Source organism: Dasypus novemcinctus, chromosome 14 (genome assembly GCF_030445035.2).
Source record: "Dasypus novemcinctus isolate mDasNov1 chromosome 14, mDasNov1.1.hap2, whole genome shotgun sequence".
Classification (NCBI taxonomy): domain Eukaryota; kingdom Metazoa; phylum Chordata; class Mammalia; order Cingulata; family Dasypodidae; genus Dasypus; species Dasypus novemcinctus.
The window spans coordinates 32,872,798-32,900,255 of record NC_080686.1 but is presented as its reverse complement, the minus strand read 5'-3'; the positions used below and the strand labels follow the sequence as shown (position 1 = coordinate 32,900,255).

The following is a 27,458-nucleotide window of genomic DNA, read 5'->3' as shown; positions in this document are numbered from 1 at the left end:
AAAATTTTACTGTATGAAAACCAAAAAGCAATATAGTGGTATATAAAAATGAGGTTTTTTTTTTTTTTTTTTTTTTTTTCCTGTGGCTCTGATTATCTATTGTTTTTTTTTTTTCTTTTCTTTTTTTTTTTATTGACTTTGTAATAATATTACATTAAAAATATATATGTGAGGTCCCATTCATCCCCACCCCCCCCCCTCCCTCTCCCCCCCCAACAACACTCGTTCCCATCATCATGACATATCCATCGGATTTGGTAAGTACATCTTTGGGCACCTCTGCACCTCATAGACAATGGTCCACATCATGGTCCATACTCGCCTCCATTCCATCCAGTGGGCCCTGTGAGGATTTACAATGTCCAGTGATTACCTCTGAGGCACCATCCAGGGCAGCTCCATGACCCAAAGACGCCTCCACCTCTCATCTCTTCCTGCCTTTCCCCACACCCATCGTCCACCATGTCCACTTTTCCCAATCCAATGCCACCTCTTCTTTGTGGACATTGGATTGGTAGTGTCCATTGCACCTCTATGTCAAGAGGAGGCTCAGATTCCACATGGATGCTGGATGCAATCCTCCCATTTTCGGTTGTAATCACTCTAGTCTCCATGGTGTGGTGATTGTCCTTCTTCAACTCCATCTTAGCTGAGTGTGGTAAGTCCAATAAATCAGATTGTAGGTGCTGGAGTCTGTTGAGGCTCAGGACCTGGTTATCACATTGTCGGTCCAGAGATTCAAATCCCCTAAATCTATCTTAAACCCCAACGTTAACTGCACCTCTATCACATTAGCATGAAAGCCTTATGAAGGGAGATCCCATCTGAGTCCAGATTCATCACACATAAACACCGTTTCCAAAGAGGGGCCATCTGCCCTGGTAGTCAACCCCATCGGCCATGACCATAACTCTCATGGGTCTCTTTAGCCTTCATAGGAACCAATATCTGGGGGTTGTATCTGCTTTATCTGTCTCTCTGACTCTGCTCAGTTGTGCATGAGGGCAATCCTTCTGCCAGCCTCCAGACTCTTTTTTAGAAACTCGTAGCCATATAAACTCATTTCTCCTTTCCATTTCCCCCTTACTTTAGGTCAAACAGCATTTTAAAGTCATGTTATTTTATGTAGACATTGATATTCTGCTGATCCGCATTGAATCTTCCATATAAGGTCCTTTTCCAGTTGCATCATCAGTTGGTATTTGATAGTGGTCCCTCGTTGCCAGGGAGGCTCATCCCCGGGTGTCATGTCCCACGCTGGAGGGAAGGCATTGCATTTACATGCTGAGTTTGGCTTCGAGACTGGCCCCATTTGAGTAACATGAAGGCTGACAGGAGGAAATTCCCAGGCACAATGTTGCTCTATGCCTTGTTCTTATTTTAGGTTTATCAGCTCACAAACATAGTCATTAGCATCAGGGGCTCACTGTTGAACCCTCACTTCCTCCCGGTCCCCTCCGCTGTACCTGGGAGACTGTCGCTGTTCCCCTGGGGACCACGACAGAGCACCACTGGCCAGAAACCCAGTACCCCCCCTGCTGTGGTTTTTAATTGTTGCCGCTATGAGTATATCCAATCATTGCCATGCACCCTGGACATATGTTCTGTACAGCTCCCTGTCAGCCATATATCACTTGTCATTGGTATCCCATACCAGTATCTCTCCATTGCCATTGTTGAAACACTCTGTGATCCAGAACTCCCCGAAATTTGAGGCCCAATATAATGTCGTGGTCCCTTACTAGGGAATGGCATATAGCGATGGGTTTAACGGATAGATAAAGAACTTGGATAAAGTTAGATAAAGAACTTAAGGAATGTTGACTTGAAAAAATTCCACATCTTATCCTTTTTTTTCCCCCCCCCCCCCCCTAATTATTCAGCATTTCTTCATAGGCGTCCTAGACCACAGCAATGCATATATATAATATACAGCATTCCCATACATCCACCATATAACCTTTTTCCTTCTACATCGATACTCTTACACCCTATTCATATCATATTTACTTAAGGTGATGTACAGAGTCTGAGATATTAGATTTCTAACAAGGTAATATCTGTGCTTACATTATGGTGCATACTTTAGGATACACAGTTCTTTACATTTTTAGTTATCCTATGTTTTACAATATGGTTTACATTATCAGTCTGTCATCTCCTATATGTTATGGTGTAATATTACATGTTTTATATCCGTCCTTGTGTACTCTCAAGAAACTCCTCTCTTTCCCCCCATTTACTTTGGTTCCACACATTTAACGTCCATTTTCCCTTCCACCTTGGTGCCCACAGTGACAGCCAACCTCCGTTTCCTGAGGAACCACTTCCAGAGATAGATGGAATAGTGTTCAGGGCCTAATTTGCTCAACTGCCCCAATGCCCCGGGAGCCACCCTTTCTCTCGAGGGATAGAGTTCCCTCTATTTGGTGGCATTAGTCCTCCCCAGGATGTGGGTCCACCCCCACTCTCACTACTTGGGATTCTACCCCATGGTGTCACCCACTCTGGCAGAATGAGCATTTAGACATTCCCCAGGAACTCGTCCTGCATCAGACCCTCCTCTCCGCGCATTCTAAACAGGTAGCCCTCTTTATTACATTTTGTTATGATTTCTCGGCATTTTACTCTCCACCACCTCCTGTCCCTCTCCTATGTTGGTATGCTACCCCTCCCTCCCCCCTAAAAATGAGGTTTAAAGGTATTCTTATGATCTAGTAAAAAGAATATCAATAGTTGGGGGAAAATAACATACCATTTTACTAGCTAAAGTAATTTTATTTCTGAAATATAGTATGGTGTACTTTATCTCTATGTTAAATCCATTACTTGTTTTGCCAGAGGGAAGAAAAAATGAATTCCTCCATGCTCTAATCTCTCCATTTAATAAATCTGCATAGTTCTGGTTCTCCGTTGTTTTTGTTTTTGTTGGTTGGTTGGTTTGTTTTAAGGAGGTACCAGGGATTGAACCTGTGACCTCGTATATGGTAAGCAGGCAGTAGAACACAGAGCCATACCTACTCCCCCTAGTTCTGATTTATACACACTTGTGATGCTGCTTCTTTGTTCCTGTGATTCAACGATATATCCATGCTTACTTTGTGTAGCTGTGGTCTTGCCAAAATAATGTTCGTTTGGGGTAATGTTGTCCAGTTAACCCTGTTTGGAAAGAGGTATTTCCCTGCTCTGTCAATTTGATTTCTTTGCCTCTTTATCATCTTACCAACTTCCAGAGTTTGGCCCACTCTGTTCTCTACACGCCTAAAAGCACATTTTGCTTATTTAAGTATAGATACTGTGTTTTCTTAGGCTTATCAGTCTGACCCAGAATTTTGCTTTTGTAAAATAAAGGAATCCCTCATGGTACACAGTATGCTTTAAGGGAGAAACTGTTTCAAGTTTAGAATGAGCAAATATTTTCATTGCTGATAAATAGTGAATGCAGCTTTAACTGTTGAGGTGGGCACCTGAGCAACGAAGGAGGGGCTCTAAAAGATTATCCTTTCACTGTTTGGTAAAATAGAAATGGAAACATTTTTAAGTAAAGATTTACGTACAACAGCCATTCTAAGGTCCACGGGATGGAGGATTAGAGTGGACTTACTGATATTCTATTCATGAACTATTGTGATTAGTAATCGAAGAAAATGTGGCATTAGTGTGGAGAAAGTGGCCATGGTGGCTGCTGGGGGTAGGGAGTGGGAGGAAGAGATGAGATGTGGAGGCGTTTTCGGGACTTGGAGTTGTCCTGGGTGGTGCTGCAGGAACAGTTACCGGACATTGTATGTCCTCCCATGGCCCACTGAGTGGACTGTGGGAGAGTGTGGGCTATGATGTAGACCATTGACCATGAGGTGCAGTGGTGCTCAGAGATGTATTCCCCAAATGCAGTGAATGTCTCATGATGATTGAGGAGGTTGTTTTGGGGGGGAAGAGTGGGGTGAGGAGGGTGGGGGGTATATGGGGACCTCATATTTTTTGAATGTAACATTAAAAAAATAAAGAAAAAAAAAGATTTACGTACAATTTTTTTGTAACTTGATCCACACCCACCCCATGTAGATCTTGGCCCAGATTGTGGTGTTTTTATAATTATCATCATCATCATTTTCATTATTATTCTTTTAGCAGGTATACATTTGCAGAAAAATAATGCAGAAATACAGAGTTCCCATATGTGCACTTTTTTTAAAAAGGTTTATTTTATGTATTTATTCCCCTGCACCCCCCCCCCCCCATTGTTAGCACTCACTGTCAGCTCTCTGTGTCTGTTCATTGTGTGCTCTCTGTATCTGCTTGTCTACTTTTTAGGAGGCATGAGCCATCAAATCCAGGACCCTGCTGTGCACCCAATCTCTTGAGCCACCTCCACTCCCTGCTTGTTGTGTCTCCTATTGTGCTTTCTCATTTTGTCTTCTCATTGCATCATCTTGTCATATCAGCTAGCGAGTTGCTCTTGCTCTTCTTCTTTAGGAGGCCCTGGGAACTGAACCCAGGCCCTCTCCCCCCACTCATGTGATAGGCAGGTGCCCAACTCCTTGAGCCACATCTGCTTACCTGTACACTTTTTGTTTTAAGATTTTTTATTTATTTCTTTCCCCTTCCCCCCCCCCCCCCCCCAATTGTCTGCTCTCCATGTCCATTCACTGTGTGTTCTTGTGTGTCCGCTTGTATTCTTGTCAGCAGCACCCGGAATCTGTGTCTCTTTTTGTTACATCATCTTGCTCCGTCAGCTCTCCATGTGTGCGGTGCCACTCCTGGGCAGGCTGCACTTTTTTTGCACAGGGCACACTCCTTGCGTGTGGGGCTCTCCTACGCGGGGGACACCCCTGCATGGCATGGCACTCCTTGTGCACATCAGCACTGTGAATGGGCCAGCTCACCACACGGGTCAGGAGGTCCTGGGTTTGAATCTTGGACCTCCCGTGTGGTAGGCAGATGCCCTTTCCATTTGGTCAAATCCGCTTACCCCGTACACTTTTTAATATTGATTGAGTACTTCTTGGAATTAAACCGTTTGTGAAGAATTAGATTTAAGATTACACAACCGTTTCATCTCTTGAAAAGAAACTTCATAGAGAACATAGAAGACCTTGGAAGGTATAAAAAAGTCTTTTTGATCTCCTGTCTTCCTTGTGCAGGCATTGGTAAGTTGTATAAGCAGCTATTTGGATGGCATTTCTGACTTGGGAAATTTTCTTGTAAATTTGTTCTTATGATACTGAATTTCAGAGAGAACCTAACTTTATAAAATACTCCTGGGGGCCAGTGATAGAGCTCCAATGTTCACATTCATTTGTTTGGATTTCAGCAGCAATATTATTTTTATTTATTCTGGAACTGAATTTGTTTGGCATATAATAAATCTGACAGCTTAATATGCCTTTTGGGAAGATGGTCTGTACTGGTAAAAGAAGAAATGCCCTTTATCTTTTACCCTAGGCCTGGATGATTAGCTGCATTAAATGGTATTTTAAGCAACTTTTGTATCTTCTAAGTGTTGTTAATGAATTATACTTGAGAAGAGTACCTCTTTAAGTTGTGATGAGTTTAACATTTTACTTTGATTTCTGTTATTATGCTAAGGATTTAATTAGCATTGTTCACCCTTCCCAGAATATTTACTTTTAAAAATAAAACATTAAATTTTGCTGATGTAACTTCTTCCTCTACTATCTAGCTTATCACAAATTGATATCAAAGGGTAGAAGGAGGATGTACTGTCATAGTAGAAACAGAGACTATTGTTTTGTTATTGATAACAAGAACAGATAAAATTGAAACTTCTTTCACAGTCTTGTCCTTTCACAATCCCCCAACATCTGGCAGAAACGGGCTTACTCTCAATGACTGTAATTACCATCAGTAACTGCCCATGAGTTTACTCATGTCATTTTCAGTTTTTGTGATTTACATTGAACAATCTCAGAACTGAGAGGAATTTTAATTTCATGTGAATGTTGGGAACATGTACAACTTTCAAGAAACTATTAATTTAGGGCTGATTACAAAATAAACCTTTAATTCCCCCCTTCGTTTTTTTCCCCATCTCCATATTCCACTTCCAGTTTTAGCTCTATCTACAAAAACGCATTAAAACTCATCCATCCATCCAGTTTATTTATTTTAGATGATTTTTCTATGAGTAAATATACACTAGAACTAAGTCATATATCCATCTTTATTTATCTATCTCTAGTTTTTATTTCCATCACTTCTACCTTCCCCTCAGTTTGAGTAGGGAAAAAAATGAATACACCTAGTCCCACTACAATTTCTGTTTTGAAATATCAACATTTGCTACCAGCAGATTCTCTTTGGGCACTGAGAATTTTAGTAAGACAAAGTCGTCTACAGTAGAACAGGACGATTCTCTTAGTATGCATCTCAGTAATCATTTTCACTATCATTTACTTAATTCACCCATTAAAGAGCAGGCATAAATTCACATCTTCTCAAGGATTCCATCTGCAGCTGGACCAGGGGGCTAGGCAGGAGAGGAGGGAGGGAGTTGGCTGCCTGTCACCATCTTCTCTGTCTCTTTCCATCCCTGCTCTAACCTTAACTTCTCTTTCCTTTCCCCACCCCATCTCAGTATCTGTTTCTTTTGTTTCCTTGGGTGATTACGAGTGATTCAGATGAGGGAACCTTGAGGGTTGGCACTTCGTTGTGATGGTAGCCTAATGGGAGCCCACCTGAGTGCGGCTTGGTCCTGTCCTGCTGTCTTACTGCCGCCCAGCAAGAATACATTTCGTTTTACCTTGACTTTACAAATGTCTCTGTATTCCCTTACCTTAAATTTTTTTTTTCCCTTTGGTGGTTTGCAGGTTGATTGGAAGTGTGTTGTACTGGGGAGACATAACCCAGGAAACGTGTTTGGAAAAGAGGACATATGGGGCTGACACAGAAAATTAAGGAAGCAAGTATGTTTATAAAGCTATGTTTAGATTTTTAGGAAATGCGTTTAAGGTACCGTCACATAATAATAAAAGGGAAAATTTGGCACAAAAATAACTTATTTCAAGGGGAAATTAATGGTGTTCAGAAGCTACAAATAGAGCGGTTAGTAAGCCAGCCTTGAGTGGGTACAAGTAAAATATAAACAACCTGCTCAAGTGGTTTTACTATACTTAAACCAGAAAATGTTAGCTCCTTGCTATACTTGTTGCCCATCAGGTCCACTTGTTGAAATATATCAATGCTGTCCCTTCATGCAAAGTTATAATTATTAATATTCATATTCTGGGGAATGTAAATGTAGATGGCTCTAGTGCTAATGTTTTAAATCCCCACACTGGGTATATTTGATTCTATGTAAAAGTCATTTATTGAAATTGTCATTGAAAAACTTGCCATTTCATCTCTGTGGTGGTACTCTATGTTTCAATATACATGCTGCTTACATTGGGGAGAAAATAGCCATTTTTGTTAGCAAGACTTATTGCAAATACTATATAGAGGGCATTTTGCAATATACAGAGGATTATATTTGATGATAAATTTTTATACTTAAATTTTTATGACTTGTAGAAATTTGATTCCAGGGTGAAAATTCCCTGGTCATTTATTGAAGGTTTACTTAAAGTTGATCTGTAATTTTTTAAAATTACATGCTTATGAGTGAAACCATGGGTATTGTGGTTCAGGGAGAAATACTGAAAGTTAATGTTTATAAGTTGTCTGAGAATAGTTCTGGTATTTAGATTTTTTGTTTCATCTTCTGTTTCCTTATGCCTCCTATAATGTTTCGGTTAGTAGTGATGAAAAATTTTTGAAGTAGATAATGGTGTTAGTTGCACAACATTGTGAATATAATTAAGTGAATATAATTAATGTCACTGGATTTACCTTGAAAATAGTTAAAATGGCAAGTTTTATGTTATATATTACCACAATAATTTTTTATAAAGAGTAGGAGTTATATAAACCTGTATTTAAATCCCAGTTCTGCCATTCATTATTCCTCTCAATAACCCTGTACTGTAGGTGCTAATGATTCTCCCCATTTTACAGATGAGGTAATTAAGTCATGAGAAGAAAAGGAATTTCTTAAGATCAGGCAACTAAACAAGTGGTGGACTTTGAACCGTAGTACTGGCCCGTAGCTACTCTGCTATATTGCCTCTCATAGTCTGTATTAAAAAGATTAAATTGTATTTGAAAATTGTTTGGTATATAGTAAATTTTAAATAGTAACTAAATACAGATTTTACTTATTATCAGGCCAACTTTTTTACCACAGTGTAGGACCTTGGGACTTTGTTACATTGCTCCTGCCAGCAGGAGACTCCAGCATCAGATTCTCAGAATTGTACCCTCTCTTGTGACCCCTTGAATTGGAGGTGCAATTGGTACAGTCTTCCTCAACTGATAATGTTTCTTCATCCTGGTTACACATGACTTTCCAAAAAAAAATTTTGACTCCTCTGTTCCCTTGGATCAGACTAGTGGGTCAGAAGACTCTAGTGAAACTGAGACTCAGCTTCCTATATTATGCAGTTAAGCAGTTGGGCAATCTGATTGGTATGTGTCTTAGGTGTTATTTTCTTTAGCCCACCTTCCTCTTTGTTCTTGTTCTTGATGAACCTGTTGCTCTTTCTTATGTCCTTGGTCTTCTGCTGATTTGCCCTTCCTCTGATTTTTCTTGTCTGGAGAGGGAGAAAACCTCTACAGAAAGCAGAGGAGAGAGAAGCTGATTTTTGGAGCTCTGAAAGATTTTTAAATTTTGCCTAAATCCTTGGGAGCTGCATTTTTTTGTCTTGTTTTGTCTTTTTTCTTTTGCTAAGTAGTTATTAAACACCTTGAGTAATGATGGTCTATGGTTTCCTCAGAACTTCTGTTAGTTTTTATTTAGTTCTTTCAGAACTTAAACCTCTATCTCTTATTCTTTGCATATTTAAGTATTATTTGATTCTACTAATAAGGACCATTGTGAGAACAACTGATTCTCTTATTTGTCCTTTTGTTTTCTTACTGAAAGGAATTCAGCCAGCAGGAAACAGTAATATTCCCTGAATTTGGGGCTTATATTTTAAGACCTTTGGTGATAGCTAGAATCAGCCGGAGGGGGGCGGGTCAGAGTCAGCACTGAGTCCAGGGGTGACAGGATGTGAGAGAGGAAGCTGCTGTGTTGTGTGTAGGCAAGCTAACTGCCCTGGAGAGAGGGGCACGAAAGAGGGTCAGAGTCTGCTGTGAACACCGAGCAGGACGATCCCCCTTTGAGGAGCATTGTGTCCAGAGGCCTGGGGTGGGAAGAGGGCTCCGGACTTGGAGGTTCCAAATCCACCTGGCTAAATTTGAAACTATTCAACTTAGTGAGGTGGCACTGCCTCTTTCCTAGGCTGGCTGTCATGGGTGAACTATTGCAGCACAGGTTTCAAGACAAACTGAGAGAAGCCCCTTATAACACCTGTGATTTCCACATGGTGCAAACGTTGCTCCTGAAACTGTAGGCTGGCAGTATAAATCCTGAGCTAACAGATTTTAATTCATGGTGAAGTTGAAATGCAACTCTGGTTTAAAAGGGTCTGGATTCAATGAGGTAGGCTTGTTTGTTTTTTAAGTTTTAGTCTTTATATTTGCTTAAGCTTTAAGCAGGTAAAAAAAATTTTTAATTTTAAAAATTCAGCCTTTTCAGTAGAGGTTGTAAATGCATAACAATCCAGTGTGTTAATTATTGTTAAATTTCTGAGTGAAGTTAAAAGTTCTTTTTATTGTTGGTACATTGATTAGACAGATTTCACTTTTCACTTTTTTTTCTCTTTTCTGTCTTAGTTGCTGATATGTGTTCAAGATGAGTGGGATGGGAGAAAATACCTCTGACCCATCCAGGGCAGAGACAAGAAAGCGCAAAGAATATCCTGACCAGCTTGGACCCAGGTTAGATTCATGCTGAGAAAAAGAATTGTCTGTGAAACCTACATGTATGCTTCTTTGATACTTAAGGGTTGATTTTACTCCTGATCCAAGTATTTTACTTTTGGTTTTTCTACTTGACAGTTACACCGTTAAATATCTATGTATTTGGCTTATATTTTGACTATGTTAATCAATTTTAGATTTTATTATTCTTTATAAGATGAAAGGTACATACCTCTTCTGGTGCCCCCCGTTTATAATTGACGTTTAAACCCAGGTTATTATTATTTATCCTTGAGCTTTTTATATTCTGTTTTCTTTTATATCACAGAATGTTATAAACAAGAAGATCCCATAGTAAAAAGATTTGCTTTTATACTGAGTTTATTTTTATTGTTTTGCTTTTGAGTAGAGGACAAAAATGGTCGCTCTTCAGTGAATACAAATAGTTTTAAAACAAGTTACATCTTATATATTCTTGGTGGACGTGTAAATTGTTATAACATCCATGCAAGGTAATTTAGCAGTATCTATTAAACGTGTTTATACATGCATATGCTATTTGAACTAGCAATTCCACTTTCAAGAATTTGCCTACAGTATCCTTTCACACATGTAAAATGATGAATGTATGTGAGGTTATTCATTACATCATTGAGTAAATTAGAAAAAACCTAAATGTCTGTCGGAAAGTGTTTAAACAAATTAATGCACATTAATGTGTAGCTGTGAAAAGAATGAGGACACTCTTTATGGGTTGATATGGGAAAAATATTGTTAATAATATTGTTACAGAGAGAAGTGAGATGTAGAAAACTGTGTGTAGAGTGCTACCATTCCAGAGACTAATAGAAGTTGTTACCAATTTTGGGGGATGAGAACTAGGCGATAGGGATCAAAGATAGAAGAGAGACTTTTCACTCTTTCGATTTTTAAAAATTGTATGAATTATTCAAAATTTAAATAGAAAAAGCAACTTCTGTCTAATGGCCAGTAAAACAATCAGACTGGAAAACAATAGGGAAGAGGGCTAGGAAAAGTCATCTAGAGAGAAAGAGGGGAAGAAAGGGCAAAGAAGCCAATATTTTATATTCCCTTTTCCCCTTCTAGTTGCCAAGCAAAACAGCAAGCCTGTTAAGCCTCCTCATCTCATACCCCCAGCTCCTGTGTGTTAACTTTAGGTTCCCTACTACTTCCTGCTAAACCAAAACCTTCTGCCTATCAAGGAGACCTACTTCAGGAGACAGTCTGGTAAATGGAAACCGTTGCAGTGGGAGAAACTGTTCTCTTACTTAGTGGTTGTGCTGGTACCTTACTGGGGTCAACATATCTCCAGCCCTCTCCCTGGTGCTGTTATAGCTCCCCTTTCTCACCTATTTGTCATTTATTTATTATCTGGCTAGTTGGGGGCCAACTGACCTCTCCTAAACATTCTAACTACTCTTTCCCTTTCCCTGTACTTAATATAGTGGAAACTGGGGATAAAAATGAGACATACAAGACCCAAATTCCGGTCCCTGCAATGCCAGTAACTCAGTGAATGATCTTGGACAAATCATGTAACCACTGTAAAATGGAGAAGACATTGTGTTTATTTTAGGTTTATTAGATTACAGATAAATTTAATACTTAGTGTTGACTATATGGAAGTTTATTACAAATTCCCAGAATTTGGAAATTAAGAAAAGCTACCTCTTCATACAGTTTGCTTTTCTCACTTATTGTATTTAGAAAATAATTGCATGCTATTATTATTAGCAAAAGAAACTTTTTCATTTGCTCTTTTATTACATTAAAAAGATGCTTTATCTTTTTCCCTTCCATTAACTTTTTAAAACTTTTGTTGAACTTGAACCGGTTGTTTATATTTTGCATGTCATTCAGCTTGGACAGTTAACAATTACCCAGGGTTAGTTTCGCTTTTGTTTCTGGCTGTATTTATTTTCCTGTGGTTTTTTGTATTATCTTAAAAGGTTGTTTGGTTTGATTACTAATGTCCAAAGAAGGGTATGAAATTATGAAGACTTGTTTTCACTTTTTTTCCTGCTCAACCAAAAATCATTGAATTTTGTTTATTCCTGTTACAACTAGGTTAACTTCCCTTTCTTCTTTTACTAATCTTAAAATAAAATTGAAAATTTTTCATAAAAGGAACCTCCCTTCCTTTCTAAATCATTCCTTTAGTTATTCAACAATAATAGGATGCCCGCTTGTGCCAAGTACTACCTTAAGCACAGAGAAGAGCAAAAGGAAGACAATAAGAATGTTGAACCAATGATCAAAGTAAATATGTAATTACAAGTGGGATAAGTCTGATTAAAGAAAAATATGCATCAAACTTTTTGTTTGGTTATCTTTCTCAGAATATCTTTCAAATTCATAGTAAAAATGTGTTTCTTTTTAGCCCCAAAAGAAGCACTGAGAGACGTAATCGTGAACAGGAAAATAAGTATATAGAAGAACTTGCAGAGCTGATTTTTGCAAATTTTAATGACATAGACAACTTTAACTTCAAACCTGACAAATGTGCAATCTTAAAAGAAACTGTGAAGCAAATTCGTCAGATCAAAGAACAAGGTAAGAATACTGAATAAATATTTTATGGAGTTTAGTTTCTGGTTTTGTTTTTTTCCCCTATGTGTGAGAAGTCCCCTCAGAGTCCTTTTAATTCATTTCTTATGCTTAAATTATTGATGAGGAGATGATATCACAGGGCAAGATGAATGTAAGTATCACTTGCAATGGTTTATAAATAGGCTCTATATAAAATAGAATCATTCCCTAAGGACAGAAGAGACAGAGGTGAGTCAGGGTGATAAAACTTTTCATCTAGTAAAACTAAATTAGGTACCCACTTATTCTCCTCTCCCCCTAACCTTATAGTTTTTCATAGTTTGCACAGCAAGTGACTGCATAATTTGCAAGTAAGGAACCAGCTGAAGATGGAAACCAGAAGTGAGGAAGTGAGCCACCTCTTGTTTCAGCTAGTCAGCAAATTTGATTAAGTTTGAACCACAACTGGCCAGCCACTAGATTAGAATTTCATATCCTGAATGACAACAGATTTGAAAGGCTCTGACTTCTTCTAGTCAGAATTCTTTTGTGAAGTTGAAACAGAGAAAAACAGCTTTCTTCCTGAGTTTTCTTTTTTTTTCTGACATCATTTTCTGTCTCTCTTGTCTAACATTTTGCATACAGAAAAAAATTTAAATATTATTTTTAAAAACATATTTGACGTGGTAATACCAAAAATAGTCTTTATTAGGTATGTATGACCGGTGTCTCAGTGCTCACAGCCAATATATGCTCTTGAAGTATGTGTCTACTGCTTTCCTTCAGCTCGAGGGGGATTATTATCTCTTGTAATCTGGTTTTTTTTAGTTACTTAAAACTTTTATTTTTTACAAAAGAAGTATGACTGCAAAATAATTGAAGATTTTTAAAAAGTTTTTTCCTTAATTTGCACTACAAACATGCAGTTTTGTACAAGAATTTTGTTTCTTAATTAGTGACTTGTAACCAAAATGTTCCCAATGCTTCAACACAGTTTTCTTTTGTTTCAGAACTTTATATTTTACCTTGAATTTAGCAGAATTTTGGATGAGCAACAAGACTAATTTTATGTATATTTACTGAGGCTTTTGAAGCCTGAGGGAGACTTTTTTCATGAATTGCCACTCTTAGGAACCCTGACAATCAAGGCAGGAGACCTATTTTATTTCCAAGTCCTTGGAGATAATAAAACTCCAGTGGTCATTCAACCCTGAGGGCAAAGAATTTCACTAGGCAGCAATTTAGTTTACACCTGGAATCATGAGAGAGAGCAGGGTCACCAATACCAGTAGGACAGGAGACAGGGATGTCCCACATCTGCTTTTCCCTAGACTATAGGGGCAGAAGCTGTTATAAAATAACCATAAGCAAAGGCAAGGGGTGAGGCTAGGCTTGAAGTAACCATAAACAAAGGTAAGGTTAGTTTAGAATTCACACTTACAATAATAGGTTCAGGCTAAATTCACCCAGTTATAATTTCAGTTATTATCTTTCTGCTGTTTTATAATATAAATGCATCTATAAATGATCTTAACTCTTAGTTATACAGTTTTCATTAAGTTTTGACCTTAAGGTGAATTGGATACCTTTATTAATTAAGTTACTAGAATTTTATTAGTAACAATTCTGTGAAGTTCTGTCTTTTCCTAGTAATGGAACAAATTCTCATCTACAAGTTATGCATTTAATTCACCAGCAAGAGAGTACTGGCATTTAAAGATTCATTTTTAAACTACCTTTCACCATGAATTCTTAGGCGCCAGCAACTGACAAAAGCCAAACAGATTTTAAAGTGGAGGTTTATCCCCTTCACCTCCCCCCATCCAGGCAGTCGAGTGCACAGCTATCAAATAGGAATGCAGCTTATGAATAGAAAGTGTGGCCTGAGGAAAGGGGCAAGCTGCTTCCCCCCTTTCCAGCTTTCCGCCAAAAGAACCTATTCAAATTTGGCACCCCTTCCAGGGACCCAGCCACCTTGACTGGGGCCAGCCCCAACAAACCCGGGTGCATGGTGCGAACAGGGACGACCCCCAAACTCCAGTAAAGGGGCAGACCAGAGACGAGACAGCGGAGATTGCAAACATCCAGACTCCACAGTTTTGCCCCATAATCAATTCACCCCCTTGCCAATCGCAAGGAAGGGTTCCAGCTCAACCAAATTCCACCACTTTCCATACCCACACAACTCCAACACCAGCATTGAGCTGACACAGACGGAAGCACAAAGGTTACTAATCTGACAGAAGTTCTATATATATCTTTTTCAACACGACTGTCCCCACAGCCATCAGAAACCCTAGAAAGAGAGAACACTTAATATTAATATCTGATATAAAGCACATTTATTCACAGTTCAGCACCGTAACAAAAGATTCCAACTAGACCTTTTTCACTACTTAGCTTTATACCCAGACCAAGCTTTACTATAGAAAAGCTAATTCATTTTCCTGTAATCAAGTTTTTCAAAATCCAAACCAATTTCCAGGACATTAGGACTTGAACCTATAAACATCCTTTCCCATCATAATGAAGCCTCCACTCTCTCAGCGGAGATAAGACCAGTACTAGATTCTAACATGCAGTTAGATAAACCCAAAACACCAGGCTTTTTCCCTTTTTTTCCTCCTTTTTCCAGACCTAGAGAGAACGACTTCCCCCCAAATTTCTGGAGGTACTAGGGTTCTCTCGGGAGGTGATCGGCCTCCCTCTCTAGCAGTTAAAGAGAGGGTTCTCCTGACTGTGCTCCCCTGGGGAGTATTACCTTCTTCCATGTTTAGAGTTCTTTTTCATTCCCAAAATTTTCCTTCAGACCTTCCATTGTCCTCGATTTTTGTTGGGAAGACTCCAGTGGAGCCCACATCTTTTCTGGTTTAAATTTAATACAGGAGTGCCCAGATGATTGAGGTTGACCCAAGTCCCCCCGGCTTCCTTGGGGATCAGGAAGGGGCAGCAAAATGTTACCATCTCTGGCCTTTGTTTGCAATCCCGAACGAGCCCCCATTGATGTTGTAGAAATCTAGAGAGGTTCAATTATTTGCATATAGAAAGGCCAGGACTCAGGAATGATTTTGAGAAGAAAAAATGATTTATTGATGGCCGGCCCGACCCAGGAGCTTTCTGTTTCAAACCCGAGCCATAATCTGCTTTGGAATGCATCTTCTTAGATTTCATATTTTCAGTCTGCCTTTTTTATAATGTTCAAATGAGGCTAATCTAGAAAAATATTTCCTTGTCTTCACAGATATATGAGCCTGAAACTATCTGCTTCTGTCATAAAATCCTAGCTATCTATTAGCATGTTATTGTCATAGCATTTTCCATTTTCATGCATATCCTGTTGTGCTATATTCTATGTGAAAGAGTTTTACAAATACATTTCTGTCTTCCAAGCACTAAAATTTATACGGATAGTATAGATAATAGCATAATTTCTAATACCAGCCCACTCTGAAATATCAATTTTTATTTCCAGGTTTCTCCATGAAAACTATATCATCATAACATTTAACTAGTGGGTTTTCTTCTCTCAATGCCTAGCTTAGTCTCCTTTCATTTGTCTCTTTCTCTTTCTTTTTCCTTTGGAGTTCACTAGTTTGTATCAATTATCAAAAACTTAGTTTTAATCTGAGTTTTGACATTTTCTTTATTTGGCATCAGAAATGCATAAAATAATATTCCTAGAGCTCTTAGGAAAGTTAATTTTTTAAGTTTTTATAATACTTTGTAGTTGCTGTGTTTCTAGTTGGTGATATCATTGTAGTGAAGACATCATTAAGCTTTTTGGTTCAGGTTTCTAAAGATTTTGATTGATATGATTTTGGGAACGATGTTAATGTAATATAGTATATTCACATTTAAAATAATTACATATATATTTTACCACTATTAAGGTCTTGCACAACTTCTTAAAGTTTTTCAAAGCCTTGGTAATTCCCCCTTCAACCCATAAAACATGTAAAGATGTGTCATGCTGGGACTGTGCCATACCTTAACTTTACTTATATTGCTAAGGCTGCATACCACAACCACCCAAGAAGCAATAATAATAAACACCCTATCTTATCTTAGTCATACGATAATGTTCCTACTAATTCAAAAAGCGGTGTGTTTTGAAAAGGAAGCAAAAGTTAAATACCAGAAGAAAAAATAAAAAGCATGAATATACAAGTAATCTAATGTTTTCAGAACATTATTTATTTAATAAATTGTTTTTTAAAAAGAACATGGTCTTTAAGTCAGACAAAAGCTAGATATGAATCCTAGTTATAGAAATGATTCCTGGTTCTGCTGTGTATGAGCTTTCTGAACCTGAGTCTCTGAGTTTCAGTTTCCTTTTCTAGGGTGTAGTGATAGCACCTAGGTTGTACAGTTGTTGAAGAAATTATGAGCCATGTAAATGTGCCAAACAAGTACCTTTCAAAACAAGTGTTCAGTGGATATCAGTTTTCTTTCCTATATTAAGCACAAAAGCACCTTCTTTTCATTACCAGTGTTAAGATCTTCAGATTGTGAGTTCTTTCTTCTGGCGGGAAATGACCAAAAAAGGTGGCGTGTGGTTTTAGTACCTTCCTTAAGGGTCATTTGAAGAAAGTAAAATTTTTCTTGTTCCAGAGAACTCTGAACAACCTGTGTATACCACTCTACCAGACAGCTCTGTTTGGGCCAGTTTTACTCTCTCAGCTGCTGACAGCCAGCAGAGGTTCAAGAGCAACACATCAGGCATGTCTAAACTCATCTCTCCCACTCTTGCTGCCTCATTCCCCATTAGTCTCCCTACCAATCAGCATAAATAAATCCAAACTACTGTCTTACAACGTTATCGAACTTAATTTCTATTTCAGTCACAGGTGTCAACCTGAGTAAAATTAGTTTGGGAGCTTAGAAGAAAGAATTAGGAAACCTCATCAGCATGGTGGACTCAAGTCTGCCTCTCTCGTTGGCTGTTCCTCAAGTTCCTATAGGCTTTGTAAATGAAGGGAGAAAAGACAGGATTTTTTTTTTCTCTTTATTTTTTTAATGTTACATTAAAAAAATATGAGGTCCCATATACCCCCCAACCCCCTCACCCCACTCCTCCCCGCATAACAACAACCTCCTCCATCATCACGAGACATCCGTTGCATTTGGTGAATACATCTCTGAGCACCACTGCACCTCATGGTCAGTGGTCCACACCATAGCCCACACTCTCCCAACAGTCCACCCAGTGGGCCATGGGAGGACATACAATGTCTGGTAACTGTGTCTGCAGCACTACCCAGGACAACTCCAAGTCCCGAAAATGTCCCCACATCTCATCTCTTCCTCCCATTCCCTACCCCCAGCAGCCACCATGGCCACTTTCTCCACACCAATGCCACATTTTCTTCAATTAATAATCACAATAGTTAATGAATAGAATATCAGTAAGTCCACTCTAATCCATACTCTATTCCTCCATCCTGTGGACCTTGGGATGGTTGTGTCCAATCTACATCTATATCAAGAGGGGGCTTAGATTCCACATGGATGCTGCATGCAATTCTCCAAGACATGATAATTTAAATGGCCTAAAAGAAAGAAATTTGAAGAGAGAATTACCACTACTTAAAGTAGTAAGCATTGTCCTGTATATAGCACTTTCTGAGGCACATGCTTGGTAGATGGTAGCCTCCCAAGAGCATTCACAATGAAATGGCCATATAGAAACAGAGCAAGTGTACACCAGAGTTCGATGCTAATAGTGTGATCTCCCTTTAAGTATGAAATTCTATACAGAATGATGTTTTTTTCTTTGACCCATATTCATAGATCCTTGAGTAATAAAATAACAAAAAGATCTCTTCTTTGAGAGTTTTTAGAACCAGCTAAGACTGTTCATGGAAAATACATGGTGATTCCTATATTCTTATAAAAAATAAAATTGAAGTATAAAAGGACTAAAACATTTAGGGGAATTTTAAAAAGTAGTGTCTTTCTATTGCCTTGCTATGTGTTTAAAGTGATATTTCCTCTATTACACTTAAAGTAGCCATGTCTTTGATAGGCTTTGTTAAAATAGTGATTTAAAACATTTTATTATTTAGAAACCATTTGCCACCTCATTTGAAGCTTCTTTAGTACAATGCATTTGAATATGGGCAAACTTTCAATGTTATTTTTCTAAAAGTATTATTAGTAAATAGCTGCATTGAAAAAGTATATTTCAGAAGTCTCTATTTTGTACAAGCTAAATTGGGAGGGGGAGGCTTGCATGACTAACTGGACCGGGCAACCTAAAAGAGCCTAATGTTTCCTCATGTGATAATTCTAGTGATAGATTTTTTTTTTTAGTTACTTTTTTTTACTTACTGAAGTTGTGGATTGACAGAAAAATAATAAAATGCAAAGTTTCCATATACTATTCTATTATTACTATTAATAGTAATTACTATTATTACTATCTTGCATTAAGTGAGTTACATTTGCTACATTTATTGAAAGAACATTTTTATTACTGTATTATTAACTATAGTGCCCCATTTACAATAAGGTTCACTGTCTTGTACAGTCCTATGTTTTGTTTTGTTTTTTAATTTTTAATTTAGTATACCTAAAATTTCTCCTTTTAATCATATTCACTTACATAACTCAGTGCTGTTAATTACATCCACCGTGTTGCAAACTACCACCAATTCTGATATATATTTTTGGGATGAGAACATTGAGAACGTGTGGATTTCCCCTACCATTGAGGACAACAGTAAAAAATCTTAAAGAAGTGTTTTAAGAGAGGGTAAAGGGCTGTGGTGTGCTGTAGTCTGCTTGTATTGGGTCATAAGGGCCAATTGTTAAATTTTCAGGAATTTTGCAAGCCAGTTGGTTAAACACAGTCATTATTAAAAATTATATATTACAATTAAATAAATTATTTTTTAAAAGGTAAAGAAAACTAAAAATTCATCCTTTCCCAATTATTTTACTGCATTTTGCCATTCTCTGTGTCCTCAAGGCTGTTTGTAGCTTTAATCTATATGGTAGAAATACTTGCAGAGCAGATGTAGCTCAGTGACTGAGTGCCTCCTTTGCATGTATGAGGTCCTGGGTTCAATCCGCAGTACCTCTTAAGCAATTAATTAATTAATTAAATACAATATTTGCTACTGTGCATTTCTTCTTAGCTTCACATTCAGTGATATCACATTGGTAGATGGAAATTGGCCATGGCCAGAGAATTTGTACCACGGAGAAAATGTTAATAATTAACACCTCAGTGCCCAGTACATTGTAACTAGTACAAAAAAGTAAATATTCTTCCAGTATTTGAAAAATGTTAACCAGTTCAACAAAAAAGTCTGTTGTAAATTGACACGCAAGTGGATTTCCACATAACAATGTAAAACTTCACTGTTTCACCGTTGTCTTACTTGTTATCATAATTGAAAATTTAGTCAACATGTATGTTGGAACTGTACTTTTTCAACGTTGTAATCATGAGTTTACTAGGATTTAAGAGTTTGGCAAAGTTGAAAACGGAAGCATTCTGTGAGAAACAATTGGCTATGTGGAATTTGCAATAGAGTATTGTATTATTTGTTATCTTTAATAAATTGTGTGATCCATCCATCCTTTATTCCTGTCAAATTTATAATAAATTTATTTATTTTACTTTTTATTTATTTCTCTCCCATTCCCCCCTCCCGCCTGCCCCGTTATCTGCTCTCTGTGTCCATTCGCTGTGTGTTCTTCTTTGTCCACTTGATTCCTGGTGTTTCTTTTTTGTTGCATCATCTTGCTGCATCAGCTCTCCGTGTGTACAGCACCGCTCCTGGGCAGGCTGCACTTCTTTCGTGCAGGGCAGCTCTCCTTGAGGGGCACATTCCTTGTGCGTGGGGCTCCCCTACTTGGGGGACACCCCTGCCTGGCACAGCACTCCTTGCACACATCAGCATTGCACGTGGGCCAGCTCACCACACGGGTCAGGAGGCCCTGGGTTTGAACCCTGGACCTCCTTTGTGGTAGGCGGATGCTCTATCAGTTGAGCCAAATCCACTTCCCTATAATACATTTATGATGCATACTTTTTAATTTCCCCAAAGTTGTGTTTTAAACATTTCCCAGTACACCATTAGTAGTGGTGACAGTACATTTATATTTGTAAAGGTAGGTGAGTCAATAGAAATTTATAAATGAAATTATTTAAAATTCAACTTAATAGTAATGGACATGATGTAACATTGTGCTTTTCCTTCCTGTTTCCCTCCTCCCCACCCCCCCCAATTTAAATATCTAAAGTTCTTATGATGCAAAGTCAATTATTCATACCTAGGCCTGAACAAATAGCTTTTATCACTAAAAATGAGAAAAAGAACCCTGATGTTGGATCAGTTCTAGGGGTAAGTTATCTGTAAATCAACCTGAAGAGAATGGACTTGATTTAAAATCATATGAACCCAATATCTGGCTTCATCTCTGGGCCTTTTTTCCCTAATTTCTAAAAAGGTGATAATAGCCCTTCATAAAGTTCTTGTGAATATTACTTTGATAATGTTTATAAATTGCTTAGCCTAGGAAGAATTAATAAACAGTTTTACCAATCTTATTATTTTTTTCTTACATCTGCACGTGGTGGCATCAACTAATAAACCTAAGTTTTCTTTCTCAATCTTGACTCAGTGTTGATAACGAAACAAGTGATTTTCACATATTTTATAATTTTGAGCCTTAATATTCTTACAATGTTGATTCTTTTTATTTTAATGCAGAAATAAGTAAGCAGAAACAATCAAAACCATTCAGAGACAGAAACTAGAAATGTATTAATATTATTTGGTATCACTATACCTTGACTCCTCCTACCAGGTCTCATGCTTCTGTTGGACCTTAACTGCTCCCTGCTTGTCCGTAGTTACCTGAGTGACATTTCTAAGAATCTTGCTTTAATGAAAATGTAAAGAGGGCAAAAGTCTTGGCAGTTTTTATTTCGCCTTTATTTACCTCAATGTAGGAAAGAATCTGGCCTCAACTTACTCTTGAATATCTGAAATTTGTTTTGTTGGTATGTATGTAGAAAGAAACAAAATGCTATTTATTTGATGGTATAACTTATGATCAGCAGTATATTGATATTGCAGGTTTTAATGAAAATAAAATATTTTTATACCAGTAGTATGCATGTAATTCATTTTAATACACTGTCTTTTGGGTAAATGGCTCATATTATTAATGAAATTAAAATTCCAGGGAATGGAATTACCCTGGTCTTTCTAGGATCCATGTTTATTTTATTTTGTATTATTTAAGTATATGGCAGTTTTTTTTTTAACAGCTTTCAGATGAGGATTTAAAGAATCTAATTTTCATTGTAATGCCTTATGGTTGTAACAGTGTATGACATTGAGTGCTCAATAGAGTGGGCTTCACCACTCCAGCTCCTCCAGATTAGGGAATGAACAGTTGACTAAAGTAGACATTATTATTGTCTTACAGACTTATTATTCTAGCAATGGCGGGACTTTTGTCATTGATATAGAGGCAGTGGCCTCTAGAGATTCTGAGGGGAGGGAAAGGGAAGAATAGGTGTAATATGGGGGCATTTTCAGGACATTGGAATTGTCCTGCATGACATTGCAATGATGGATACAGGCCATTATACGTTTTGTCAAAACCTATAAAATCGTGCAGGGCAGAGTGTAAACTATAATGTAGACTGTGCTCCCTGGTTAGTAGCAGTGCTTCAGTATGGGTTCATCAGATGTAACAAATATACCATACAAATGTATGAAAGATGTTGTTAATGTGGGAAAATGTGGAAGGGGGAGGGATGCAGCATGTGGGAATCCCTGATATTGTTGATGTAACATTTATGTAATCTAAAGCTTCATTTTTTAAAAAGGCTTAAATTGGCTTCTCTACTCTAATAGATAGCATCTTTTGTTTTCTTGAAAAGAAATTAATTCTGATATCCCACTATTATATTCATTTCATTCACGATGAAATATTCATTCACTAAAAATTTTGTATTGAGTAAAAACGATATTTAAGGCGTAGTATTATACTCTATGGGGGAATCCAGTGATCAGTAAGTACATGGTTCTTTTCCTTTGAGTTTTCACTCAATTGGGTGAAATGAGCCTGTAAGCAACTACCTATAATGTAAGATAAAATTAAATAAGTAATAGAGGCATAAGAAATGAACTATGAGACTGTAGGCAAAAGTGGGACTGAGTGTGATTAAAGAAACTAGAGTAGACTTCTAAGGAAGAGAGTAAATTTGAACTGAGCCTTGCTGTAAAAGTAAGATTTTAATATGAGAAAGTGGGTGGGATGGAGGAGGCATTCCAAACATTTAGTAGAGGAGCCTGAGCAAAGGCAAGCACCCTCAGTGGTACAGTGTGTGAATAACACATCAGGCTGCTTAGCTACAGAGTAAGATCTGTTGAAGCATTTATTTGAATTTGAATATCAGAAATGCAGATCAGATCCACATAAATGGAGGGCTTTAAATATCACATGAACATATATATGTTAATGTTACAAGATGTTAATAGTAGAGTAATATTTGGGCAAAAATTTTCTCAAAGCAAACTATGGACTGTAGGGAATAGTAATGTATTAATATTCTTCCATCAGTGGTTAAAAAAAAGGAAGTATGCTAAGTGAAGGAAACTAGACACAAAATACTGCATAGTGTGTGACTCCATTTATACAAAATGTAAATACAAATAAATTTATATGGAAATAGATTAGCAGTTCCATAGGGCAGGGAAACGAGAGAGGAGTAGGAGTGTATCTTTTTGGAGTAATGAAAATACTCTATAATACTGATTGCAGTTATGAAAGCACAACTCTGCATTTATACCAAATGCCACTGATGGGTTGTATGGTTTATATATACATTTCAATAAAGTTGATTTTTTTAAAAAATGTTCTGGGGAAGTGGATATGGCTCAAGCGATTGAGCTCCTGCCTCCCACTTCAGAGCTCCTGGGTTCAGTTCCCAGTGCCTCCTTAAAGAAGTCAAACAAACAGTGAGCAGACATTGAGCAAAAACAATCAACAGACATCAAGCAAAAACAACGAGCAGAGAGTGGATGTGGCTCAAGCAGTTGAGCACTGGCCTCCCACATGGGAGGTCCTGGGTTCGGTTTCCAATACCTCCTAAAGAAGAAACAAGCAGACAATGAGAAAGGAAGAAAAAAAAAAGCAGATGAGGGAGCCATCTCAGGGAAGGGAGGTGATATCCTGACTGCAGAGATACCACCTGTGGGTATTTGGGCTTTATTCTGTAGATAAAGCACTGTAAGAATTTGAAGGTGATATGAAATGAGAGGCCCCTCACCATGTCTAGCAGAGTTAAAGCCATCTACCCTGGTCTGTAGACTCTAGAGGTACTTTTTACTTGGATGGGAGACTTTTTTTTTTTCCTTTTTTAAAGCTTCTGATTCCTGGCTTGGGACCACATAACTTTAAAAACAAAACTTAGTTTGTTGCTAGAAAAATATATAATGTCTCATTCATCTATTACAAGAATTTAAAAAACAATTTTCATTCCATTTTTAAAACCTGAGGGCCTAGAAGGAGCTGACAGTACAGGAGGAAATGAGGGAGAAAATGGCAATGAGAGACCCACGAAGACATAACGAGAGCCTGGCACAGACAGAGAAAGATGGGAAACATAAGAACATGTGTTCAAATAAAAAGAGAAGTTTTGTAATGTAAAATCTTATTTTATAATGTTTTATGACATTGTCACTGGTGACTTACGGCATTGTCCTATTTCACAATAACAGGCAGATTTACAGATAAGTGTATTTGAGTCATCTCAGTGTTAGCCCTTACCTTCTGTTTCAACCTGACCTAGGTTTATGAACATGAACCCAAATGTTTCCTGACGGTTCAGCACTCAAAGCTTGCACTGCAGCTACTCAAAGGGAAGAATCAGTATGCCACCTGCCTTACCTCTTCTGATGGGTCTTAAAAATAGTTGTTTCTGCCACTGTGCCTAAGGGAATGATATTGGCCCATTCCTCCCTGTGAATCTGCCAAAGATAGTTCCTAAAACCTCCTTGGGGAGCCATGTTCTTCCTTCTCCCCAACTGCAGTGACTACCAGTAGACTATGACAACGTCTAAAAGGAGAACCCCCAACGTGGCATAGAAGTCGTTCTCTGATCTGCTCACAGTTCTGCCATGTTCTCCCATGTTCCAGCCCACAAACTCCTTGCACTTGCATCACCTCCCCCACAGCAAAGGAGGCACACACACATGCACAGTTGCTTGCCTCTGTGTCTTCTGCCTGGAATGGCTCTCTCTCCTTCACCTAGCAAACAACTCTTCTTTAATACTCAGGTTGATTCGTCCTCCAAAAGTTTTGTATACTAACTAACCAAACTCCTCTCCCACTTCCCCAGGCGCAATTATGTTCTATGTTTCTCTGTGCCAGTTACAATCTGCATGTATTTAATGATATCGATTACAGTTCCCTAGTATCCTCCCTCTTCCCTAACAGGTAGTGTGTTCTTTAAAGACAACAGCAGTCTTTTCTTTGTTTGCACAGGATCTGTCTGAGACAGGTGCTGGCATGTAGAATATAATAAATAGTTGCTGGCAAAAAAAGCAGTCAACAGACAAATGAAAAGAATGAAAGATGGCTATTCCTGTTTCTGTTTTTTGTATAGAACTCTTAAAATGACTGGATTTGGTGTCTGGTATGCTTCAATCCTCCCATCTACTCAAGCTCTATTCTAGATTATGTCCTCCTGTCTGGTCCTGATCCAAAATTGAATGCCTATATTTTGATGTAGCGTAAAATTGATATTTTCCTTCAGTAGTAAACACTCAGCACTTCTGCCTCCTTTTCCTATAGTTGACACTAACTTCCTAGAAATTCCTTCTCACCTGCCCCCATCATGGGCACTCTTTGACTGGAAAATGTATACTCTTACCTAACCTATGGCTTAAAGGTATACCTTGACAATGGTCTAGATAAATTTATGCTCAAAAAATGTACTCTGGTTTGCGTATCAAGGTCAGTATAATTTTAGTGTAGATAAAATTTCTCAAAATGTTCAGGTTTTTCGTTTGACAAAGGACTAGTGATAGCAGAAGAAACAACATGTTCTAAGACATCCATGTTCTTAGACAAGATATTATAGGTGTCCATGTGTTCCTTTCACTAGTGGAGAATAATATCCCTCATCCCTGCTGTCCCACCCCATTGTATCTTACTGCATACTTGTACTGAAAATACATTTTCTCAGATATACCTGCCCTTTTCATCTTATCTTTCTGGCAGATTGTCTTATCATTCAAAAACCTAGCTTGGCAGCAGCAATTACATCCTTTATAAATACTGGTTGCCAGTCTCCCCACACCATGAGTTAATTAGTTGTTTGTTGCTTCTTCTGTATGTTATGCATATTGTTGAAGTACAATTGTTTGCTTATGTGTCTTCCCTAAAATCTGAGTACTTGGGGAGTAGAGCCTATTTTTATTCATTCTTACTACAGAAAGTAGCACAAAACCTGGCATATAATAAATGTTCAAGGAGCATTTCTTGAATTAAATCTAATCCTTGGCAATAGGCTCTAGCAATATTTAGCTCCACGCTATCTAGGAGGCAATTTTTTTTTCTTTTTTTTGGTAAAGACTTATTTTTTATTTATTTCTCTCCCCTTCCCTCCTCCCCTCCCCCCCTCCCCCCCCCCCAGTTGTCTGCTCTCTGTGTCCATTCGCTGTGTGTTCTTCTGTGACTACTTCTATCCTTACCAGTGGCACCAGGAATCTGTGTTTCTTTTTTTTGTTGCGGCAGCTCTCCATGTGTGCAGCACCATTCCTGGGTAGGCTGCACTTTCTTTTGCGCTGGGCAGCTCTCCTTATGGGACGCACTTCTTGCATGTGGGGCTCCCCTACGTGGGGGACACCCCTGAGTGGGACAGCACTCCTTGCGCGCTTCAGCACTGTGCGTGGGCCAGCTCCACACTGGTCAAGGAGGCCCGGGGTTTGAACCGTGGACCTCCCATGTGGTAGGCAGACGCCCTAACCACTGGGCCAAGTCTGCTTCCCTGATGGCTTTTAATCAACATATTCTATCAGATTAGAATGTATAACAAATAGAAAGCGAGTTCATACTCTATATTCATGCTGTACAGAATTACTGAACATATTGTTTTGGAACAACTTATAGCTAAGATTTTGTCGGATATGCTTATATTTCAATGAACTAAAGTTTGCATATAATTTACTTTTCTTGAATGATGTAATTTTTGAGAAATGAGTTAAGTATTTGGGCATATTTTGTAATAGAAGGGATAAGAGTTTCCAATTGCATTTTAGTCTTTTCACTATATGTGCATATGTATAATCTGTTCACTTAATGATTAGAAATAGGTAGTTTTTATTGATTTATATATAGTAATCTAAATGTAACAGTTTAAAAAGATACAAGGGCACAAATACCTCTAATTATTCTTTTTTTTATTGTTATTCTCTGCTTTATGTTTAAAGAACATTTTTCTCAGGTTTTTTTCTTTTTTAAATACATGAGTAAGAACAATTCCTTTTCCCAACCAGTTTTACTGGTAGAACAAGGAAGTGACTGTTTTTGTGGACTTCAGGTTTGAATTTAGTTTGCAGACCAAGATAGGTTATATGATAAATTATTATACAAGGACCAATTTTAATTGGGCCTTTCGAGAAGACCATTTTAAAGACATAAGAATCTGACACCCCATATTGCAGCACAGAACACCTTCACAGTTAAGTATCTATCATGTATTGCTGAAAGTGACCATAAGCCAAGAATTTAGGAAGGCAATTCTGAAGTGCAGGGAAGAGAATCCCTTGAGACAAAAATGAAGTCAGTCAGAAAATGAGAGAAAACCACAAATGGCATTAAGATCTCCCTTTTAGCCATCTTGCATCATTTCAGCCATTTCTCATGTTTCCCCTAAAGAATGTTCCCCTAAAGCCTTTTACTACATTAGAGTTCCTTATGTAAGTTATAGGGAAAGAAGAGGTATAGAGTATGACCCTCATAGATCGCACCTGTCATCTGTTTATTAATAATTTTGGGACAGGCAAATAAAA

At 38.0% G+C, this 27,458-nt stretch overlaps 1 protein-coding gene across 8 annotated transcripts in view; it reads left to right on the top strand.

Annotated features, from left to right (window-relative positions):
* NCOA2 (nuclear receptor coactivator 2) overlaps positions 1 to 27,458 on the top strand; it is a 314,552-nt gene that overhangs the window by 200,234 nt on the left and 86,860 nt on the right. For 6 of the 8 annotated variants that reach the window (XM_058275633.2, XM_071207850.1, XM_058275634.2 and 3 more), the window contains 3 exons: positions 6,828 to 6,923; positions 9,775 to 9,879; positions 12,263 to 12,435. In XM_058275633.2, the coding sequence (XP_058131616.1) occupies positions 9,794 to 9,879; positions 12,263 to 12,435 (259 nt within the window). In that variant the 5' untranslated portion in view covers positions 6,828 to 6,923; positions 9,775 to 9,793. The remainder of the gene's footprint in view (positions 1 to 6,827; positions 6,924 to 9,774; positions 9,880 to 12,262; positions 12,436 to 27,458) is intronic. The other 2 variants (XM_058275637.2, XM_071207849.1) reach the window with 1 other exon arrangement.